General features: G+C 42.8%; 1 protein-coding gene across 1 annotated transcript; it reads right to left on the bottom strand.

Moving 5' to 3' along the window:
• Window positions 1-4,957: 4,957 nt before the first annotated feature.
• LOC116395690 (proproteinase E-like) lies at window positions 4,958-8,434 on the bottom strand. Its single transcript, XM_031869757.1, has 8 exons — window positions 8,333-8,434; window positions 7,885-7,973; window positions 7,432-7,529; window positions 7,210-7,335; window positions 6,720-6,856; window positions 5,786-5,928; window positions 5,538-5,690; window positions 4,958-5,065 (listed from the first exon to the last, which is right to left on the bottom strand). Exons 1-8 carry the CDS (start codon window positions 8,370-8,372, stop codon window positions 5,048-5,050), a joined length of 804 nt encoding a protein of 267 aa, XP_031725617.1. The 5' UTR covers window positions 8,373-8,434; the 3' UTR covers window positions 4,958-5,047.
• Between the last annotated feature and the right edge of the window lie 473 nt (window positions 8,435-8,907).

The raw sequence follows: 8,907 nt of genomic DNA, 5'->3' as shown, positions 1-8,907 counted from the left end.
GCTTCGTGAACAACATGCTAACTGTCTAACCCCTGACCCCGGTTTCCAAGGTGTTTCTTTCTCACTGTCACTCATCCCCATAGAGCCTACAGGGGCAGCTGTACCTGCCAAAACCCCATCAACCCCCCTGCTGCCCGACAGCCGGCACCTCTCACCCCCTAGCAGCACCTTCCACCACCTGCTGGCATCCAGCAGCTACAGCCAAGATATTTAGAGCAGACGGAGCTGGGAAAGGGAAAAGAGGAGTGTGTGTGTCGGTGTGTGTGTGTGTGTGTGTGTGTGTGCAGTTTGTCTTACACTCATACGTTTTGATTCCAAACTGGGGAAATAAGTATATTTATCCCAAAAATGCATGTAATAAGTGTGTCCTAGATGTCTTTCATATAGCAATAACATGTTGTTGGAGCGAGATGTGATGGAGTAAAGCCCTCAGCGAAGGTATCCATAGCAACACTTTGTGTGAAGCATCACTTCTCAGAAGCTGTGAGCCGCTCAGCTTCGCACGGCTCGACATGAGCATCCCTCCAACACAAGACGGTTCCTGACCCGGCCAATGAACAGATCATAGAGAGACCTGTGTTGACAGTTTAAAAAATGAGCACTCGGTGTTAATGCAGCTCTGTGGTGTTGTCTACTGGTGATGGCCTGGTCCTATACTTGTAAGATCATAGGAAGCTACACACAGAGAGTTAATCAGTGCAACAGCTGATCCAGAACAGTCACGGTAACACAGTTTTGCATGGTTCATACTTCCTGTCGAAGGAGCTCTCTGCAGCGGCTGAGTCAGAGTGTGAGAAAAGAAGCAAAAGGAGGGCTGAGATGTTGCTTCATTCACATCTCAAACTGATTCTCCATGTGGATCACATCATCAGGCGCCTAATAGAGTTTGTGGAGAGGCAGCTGTGCTTTGATGACACAGTGAGAGGACTTTAGAGCGGTGACTTCCAAACTCGGGGTCGGCCGGGACATCCCCAACATGTCTTCTTCTGCTTATTTAAAGTGTCATATATAAGAGGAGGAGTTGCCCCAAATCCCCAAAGGGAGGAGGAGTCATCAAACATTTTATAGGCATAGATATGGGGGGGGAAATGAAGTGTATTTGATATGTATTCTATATAAAAAGAAACAGGATAACACAAAGTTAACTTGAAAAAGTTTTTTGTATTTTTTTCTCACTTAAAGACCTAACCAGACTACATTTGCAAAATGTGTAATCCAAAACCTGAGCTGAGACCTATTGAGGCTACGTCTTGTCTGTATTTCTCCCATTACTGACTGTTAGCTTCCCAATGCCTTTTGCATTTGGTTTCTGGGCCACAAAAAAGGAAAAGTAGTTGATCAAAGTGAAACAAAAACCTTAAATGCATTCAAGAAAAATGTATGTCATTGCATAATATAGTGAGCTCTGCAGGTAGAAGTCCTTATACCTGCACTAGCTGCTGTGTAATACAAGTGAAACTAAAATGGGTGCTGGAGAGTTGAGACCCTGCATCGATACTTCTGAATGAGAGAAGGAAAGACAGATACGGGAAAGACAGACAGACAAGGTGCAGAAGAGAATAGAGAGATGAGGAGAATGAAAACACGCAGCCTGTCCCGTCACGTCGCCATGGTGAGCATCACTACAGCTTGCAAACTCCCGCTGTAACTCCTCAGAGGAGGAACACGCCTCCATTCTGACAGCACATTTAGATTGGTCCTGAACACTCAGTCCCCGCTGATGTCTTATTCCTGTCTTCCTATTTCACCTCTTGTTTGTGCACCGTGTTTACAGTGAGGTGCATCAGATCTGCAGCGCTGTACGTGTGTTAACTGCCATCATGTCATGCAGCGGAAATCCAGGCAGGTCAGCAGGCAGATGGCCGAACAAACAGACAGACAATCGGTGCTGGGGATTAGATTAACATGAGGATCTAATTGCATTTCAGGAACCAGAGAAAGCACATCAGGAAAAATTCAAAGAGGCATCCCAATGATGGCTCAGTTACATAGCAACATGGGCACAAACAAGAGTTTATAGCAAATTTCCCTTGGAAGTTATTAAAGTATTTAGGTCTTATAATGTGAAGACAAACAATTGTGTGTGTATTAGGCCATTTCAGGTCTTCTGCAAGGAAAACTGAACATCCACAAACAGGGGAAATGGTTGACTCTATAATAAACAGGAGAAAGACAAATTTGAATAGTGATTTCTCATAAAGCCCAGGGGTCGAGACTGCTCTCCAGGCCAAAAAACATCCACGTCCATCCACGGAAAATTCACTTCAACACTTGGACATTTTTATTAAGTATTATATATTCTTTAGATGAACACTCTACGCACATGTTAGAGGAATGACAGGAAGACCTCAACTAACTACACCTTTGTTGATATCTGATATGAAAGCTGGACATTTTAGAAGCAATCATAACGTTATATTGAAACCATTAACCTCAATCCTTTTGTATTTTTGCAGCCACATATAGAGATGTGCCTAAACTTTCTACATTTTTTATTAGATCATTGTTTATTATGGTTATATAAAACACGTTTTTCTGCATTTTTTTGTAGTCCATACAGCTCCTTAAATATCCTTAAATTATTTTGTCAGGGACACAGATGTTTTGCATTGGAGCTTAATACTGCAATGCCTATGTATGGAGCTCATTGTTCTTTTAGTCTGATTTTGCTCATCATGTGTAACAGACTTTTTTGCCTTCACTAGAAATGAAGGCAAAGGTTCACAAATTTACTGAATCGCACTCGACGCACTGTAAAAAACACTCCAACAGCAAAAACTAAAAGTTAAATGTATATTTCTCAACAGGCGTTTTGTAGTTACCCAATCATCAGAGCAAGTTAACCTGCGTTATACCTCCCATATGTTTACTGTCCCTGCTCTGGTGTATCTGTGGAATTGAACCTCATTTTATTTCCTGCCTTGGTTTTCTCTCCTGCAAAGCAACTCATTTTGCGATTCTGTGATGCCGTAGAAATAATGCTGTGGTTTCCCTCGGCCTCCTACAGTGGAGCACCCTGAGCTGAGCGGTGGAGGATGGATGGAGATGGGGGAGGGTGGAGGCGGGAGTGGATTGTGGGGCTTTGCTTTTGAGGAATGAGCCCCCCCCCCCCCCTCTCTCTCTCTCTCTCTCTCTCTCTCTCCCTGGAGCAACTGGGGTGGAATAATTACGTAGCATGTGCAAAATTGAACTCCAGTCATTGTGAAGGGATAGAAAGAGTGATGAAGAGAGAAATGAAGCAGTGGGCAAAAAGGGAAAGATGGCCGCCCGTTCCTGTGGTTAACACAGAGCCCTGCACAGCAGTTATCTCATTATTTACAGTCGAGGATTTAATGCATCGTTCAGTAATGAGCAGCCAGCCAATGGCCTGTGATCTGAAGCACACTTATTCACTCGCTGGGCTAAAATCCAGGTGGCTAAAGGCTAGAGGAGTCCCCCCAGATGGAAACCAAGCCAGTTGCATGTGTTTCACTATATTCTTTTGTACTCGAGTCATATATTACATTGTAGTGTGTGTGTGTGTGTGTGTGTGTGTGTGTGTGTGTGGATATATATATTTTGAGAATTCGTGCCTCGCTCTAAATTTCAAATCCGGATGATCAGTGTAGTTGTTTCGGTCACCTGCCTGAGGTTTCTCTACACACTGAATTAAGCTAAAAAGTACACGAATCTGAATGAAATGCTGTTTCTCTTTGTGTTGATGGCACATGCAAGTCCATAACAGTGTTGCCTCCTCCTCTCTCATCAGGAAACAGAGCCAGTATCGAGCTACCACTGACACCTTGTGGTCACCCACTGAAAATAACTCCAGTTCCAACAGTACTCTGCACTGCCACAGAGTTAAAGCTCCATAGTTTAGACGTCAGAGACTGTATCCAGGTGTTTGAGAGTCCTCGACCTACAGCATATGTGAAAAAGAGTTGTCCAGAGCAGAGGTCTTCAACAGGGGGGCCGCGGAGGTACTGCAGGGAGTCCGCAAAATTTTTGGTTGATTAGACAATTTAAAATTAAAATAAAAATGTAATTTTTTTTTCTCTAAACATGAATGTGTCCATTATTGCAATAGTTCAGTATTGTATGCAAGATAACAGGTATGCTTATAGACCATCACTCATTTTCGTTTCCACATTTATGTTTAAAATGAAAACATCAATTTGAATAGCTTGTGTGCATGATTATCATGCAATTGACAGACAATGTTGATATTGGCATTGGTATCAGCTGACAAGGTATGTTTATGAATGGCAGTGGCACGGCCTCCCTACTCACTGTACCTTGCACATGTTTAAAATAACAACATGAATATACAGTATGATCCTGTGTATTATTTGAATAGCTTAGTATTGAACGCACAATAAAGAGGTATACACGGTACTAGGCCCATTTAATATAAAACACTATTTTATACAATATAGATAGTCGGGGGTCCCTGCTCCATCTCTCTATCAGTTTGGGGGTCCTTGGCCTGGAAAATGTTGAAGACCCCTGGTCTAGAGCCTTTTGTCCCTCCAGATGGAGCTGTGAAGTCTGATAACTGTCCTCAAGTGACATCACTTGAGTCAAACAAACACAGGACAAGCGTCCAACAGACCTCTGTTTGTGTCCTGTGTGAAACTACAAGTAAAAAACGTGAGTCAATAGGGTGTTAGTGACTCACATGTCTTGTTTGTTTGTTAGTCAAGTTAACGTCAACCACGCTCTTTTGTGTTTTTTTTTGCCTCAACAGAACTTCCTGTGATGAACGAGACGAAGCTGACCCACAGTCCCACGTCCAAAACAACAAGGACGAGTTTACCCTGAAGTTGCCAAAGTTATGAAGTTAGGGTGCAATGCTTAATCTGTACAGGTATCAACATACTTAGGAAATGCTGCATAACCTGTGCCGTTCAAATGCGAATTTAAATTTCAAAATACCTCTGCCATCCAAATTTCACAAATTGACACCAACACATTAATATTGAGTTTTGAGTATGCTTTCAATTTAAATGACACCTTTCCATCATGAACAAAATACACTGCTTAGAGGATATTTAAAGGCCCCAGGTCTTCAGTGCTGCAGCATAGTCTGAAAGATAAGAAAAAAAAAAAAGTAAAAAACAAACAGACAAGTTTGCCTCTGCAAGTCCACAAATCCCCACAAACAATATCAACACTCTATTTTGATTAATAAATATTGCTTCTGCTAACTTCCCAATGATGTGCAATCACTATAAACTGGTGTGTGCTCACTCACCTCGGTTTCTAAACTTAAGTCATCTAGGATCTACCTCTGGAGCTCATTGTCAAATCAATATAAAGTTGTTGAATTGCATTTATCTGAAGTTAAGTTTCGAACTAGCAGGAGATTTTTTTTTTATTTAATTCTTTGCATAAGCCCAAAAATAAACTTTCCAAATAAAGGACTATATATTTGAAAGAACATTGTTCATCTCTAGTAGAGGCTGTCCTTGAGGTTCATGGTGACCCACCACTTTGAAACACGTCTCTGTAAATGACATAGGTCACAAGAAACTGCTTTTTCTCTGAAGGAAACTCACGTCACTGATCCACTCGGTGAAGGAAGAGGTGCGAGTGAACACTGTGGGCTTCATGGGGGTGTTGCATCCTCGAGAGGAGACGAAGCTGGTCACGCCCTGCACGTACCACCTGCCATCGCCGCCCCTGCAGTTCAGAGGGCCTCCTGAATCACCCTGAGGAGACAGACAGAAGACAAGTGCAGGCATCAGACTGACACAGAGTGAATCTGCAGTTGTTATCGCGTTGGGATGAAGGGAGCGGTGCATACATGGCAGCCAGAGCGGAGGTCACCGCCACCGCAGATCATTGTGGGTTTCACAGTGCTCCCCCACCAGCCGCTGCTGCTGCAGATGCTGTGGCCCACCACAGGAAGGAGAGCCTGCTGGAGCTTGGAGGCAATGGGACCCCCACCTGCAGGAATAAAGATTAAGAATGCAGAGCATCGTCAGGTGGTGTCACATGACGCTTGAGGAGACACCATCACATTAGCTTCATGGTTCTAAAGTGACTGTGTAATGCTGAGATGACAGGGGGAGCCAACAAAAAAACTAAAACGTCCTCCGCACATCATCAGAACTTTTATAGTTTCAATAATGTTATGGTGTTTATTATTTGTGATCTTCGCGTGTATCTCTCTGCAAAAAAGCAAATAATCCCAATTCCCAAAATGTCCAACTATTCCTTTAAAGCAGTGGTTCTCAACTGGTCTGTCTGCGGGACCCACCGTCACCCCTTCATGACAAGCTGCGACCCAAATCGAGGAAAATTTTCAACTTCTCAAATGTATTTAATGAAAAGATGGTGCGGTTTGTACCCGAGCTGAAAATGTCCTCTGCAGTCGTAGTAGTAGGGAGCGCTCTTGTGCAGAGAAATTGTTCCTGTAAGTCCCCGTCCCACACATGTTTCACGTCAACGAGTAAAACTGCTTTGTTTGTTTATGTCTGTAGATGTAGATTTGTAATGCAAAATGACCACTTGCCTAAATTCGAGCTGTGGTCTGTTGTTTGATGTCATCCGACATGTCTTCAATTCGCTTACTTATAGTGTCATTTGACAGAGGTATAGTGTTCAGTTTATCCTCTGCTGATATTATCATTACAAGGCATTAACGGCAAATATTTTTAAGAAGTGTGAATAGACGGCACTCCGCTGCATAAAAAATCCCCTTTAAATTAAAAGAACAGGATTTTTCAAACACTCACTGTAGATTCTTCCCCAGCCAGTGATGTAGCAAGGGTCGTCGTGAGGAGCGACCTCTCCGCTCACCGGCACACAGGAGGGCTGCACCTTGTCGTTCAGAGCGACAGGCGAGGCCAGTTTGATCATCGCAATGTCATTACTGAACACAACAACAACAAAAAAGCATGTTGGAAATCATGGAAGGAAAGAACTCCAACATGTGATACAGAAATGAATATCATGAACTTGAAAACCTTTTTCCCCAAACACAGGAAAGGGAAATGTCTCAAGTTAATAGCTCAATAAGTTATATTATGCATTTTAGAAAAGGTTACCAAAACCTTTACAAGCCATCCAACCATCTGCCCCAAGGCCAAAAAATGTGTTACTGCAGCTTTAAATGGGTGAGTGAAATGTCACTGTCCTGGTGTAAAACTATATACTGGACAGCTATTTGTTTTTATTTGAAACATGAGTTGAAAACTGTTGTATGAAGGAGACGTATTCACTCACCCACAAGACAAGCAGTTACCATTCCAGCGAGGGTGAACCACGATCTTCTCCACACTTCTAATCTGCTCATAGCTCTCCCCTTTGGTGAGGTCATACTCGCCCATTACCACACGGTAGGTACGCGATCTGACACACAGAGAGAGATATATGTGTATAAAGACAAACTTTAGATGTAACCGTCATCTAACATCATGAGATAAAATAGAGTAAACTGTGATCTACCCGATGCAGTGACCAGCAGTCATGACCCAGTTGGGAGCGAGCAGGGTGCCTCCGCAGGTGTGATGGTACGTAGAGCCGCTGAGATACTGCAGAGAGATCTGAGAATAGAGCAGCAGAGTCATACACTGCAGTGGTGGAAAGTAACTAAATACATTAACTCAAGTACTGTACTTAAGTACAAGTTTGAGATACGTTACTAGAGTATTCCCAAATGCTGCTACTTTACTTCCACTCTTTTTCCACTTCCCCTTTTTCTTCTCCATTACATTTATCAACTAGTCACTAGTGATGATGAAGATGAAACCAGTGGTTTCAAACCTTTTTGGCTTGTAACCTCTTATAAAAAAAGAAAGCAGTGCTCCTTGATGTCTGTGAGTTCTCAGCAGTTCCACCAAGTAACTTGCTCCCTAAACCTCTCACAATGTTGACTTTTAATGATTAATATTAACTCACCTGCCAGGGCCAGCTGTAGGGTCGAGCATCTTCCCCGTTCACAACACGGCTCACAGAGGGCTCATAGGTGGGTGTGCCACACCCGTGAGCTGCGCCACAGAAAGAACTGGAGGTTACAAAGCCTGATACAACTCTGCTCTGATACTGAAAGCTGTAACACCGTCTGTAACCCCGACTATGACCTCAGCACTATGCACAGTTCTCTGTGATTGGGTCGCTTTTTCTGTGCCAACTTTAGGGGGGGAAACAAATAGTATTTTGCTGCAGCAAGTTTCATATTGAAAGGTATTGTTGTGGTGTGAAAGACGTCAGCTTTCTGACAAACACATTGTTATCATGGGATATAATGAGGATAAGACAAATACAGAACAAATCTAGACTCATCCTTTGACTCTAACCCTGCAAGAAGAAGAGATGCCCCTCTTTATATCAGACAGACAAGACTTACCGCAGGCAGCGAGCAGCAGGACAAGCGCCAGTGTCATCATGATTCCTCAGAGTGGACTGTCAGTGTGTCGTATGGCTTTTATAATCTCAAAATGGAATAGCTATCAGACACAAATACACACGAATACACACACACACACAGTTCAGTCTTTGGCCTGGGAATCTGTGTTCCCTGCTGCATCTGTTTCACTCGTCCTTACATAAACCCTCCAGAGCCAGAAGTTTATGCAACTTCATTACTTAATCCACTACATCTCAGACACAAATAATGTGTGTTTTACTCCACTACATTTATATTAGTTACTTTTCAAAAATATTTTTTTAATTCTCTTCCTGTCCAGTGAAAACCATATATCCCAAAATTTGGCAATGTGAATGCAAATGCCATTCATGTGTTGAGAAAATTCTCCTTTCTTCTTAAGCTAAATGAATGATTTGAAAAGCCTCTTGGATCAGCTGGGAAATGCAACTTTACAAAACGGAAAACAGGGCTGTTTATCGGAGCTCATGAAAAGTAAACTTTTTAGAGATGCATGGTTTCCACAGGACAGTGAACACTACGAACATATGCTGACC

Source organism: Anarrhichthys ocellatus, unplaced genomic scaffold (genome assembly GCF_004355925.1).
Source record: "Anarrhichthys ocellatus isolate YVR2014 unplaced genomic scaffold, GSC_Weel_1.0 scaffold48, whole genome shotgun sequence".
NCBI classification, from domain to species: domain Eukaryota; kingdom Metazoa; phylum Chordata; class Actinopteri; order Perciformes; family Anarhichadidae; genus Anarrhichthys; species Anarrhichthys ocellatus.
This window is presented reverse-complemented; position numbering and strand designations above follow the sequence as displayed.

Coding starts and splice junctions, on each gene's coding strand:
- LOC116395690 (XM_031869757.1), bottom strand. CDS start 8,372: ATGATGACACTGGCGCTTGTCCTGCTGCTCGCTGCCTGCG. Junction 7,974..8,332: donor CCTGCTGCTCGCTGCCTGCG/GTAAGTCTTGTC, acceptor TCTGTGGCGCAG/CTCACGGGTGTGGCACACCC. Junction 7,530..7,884: donor CCTACAGCTGGCCCTGGCAG/GTGAGTTAATAT, acceptor CTCTATTCTCAG/ATCTCTCTGCAGTATCTCAG.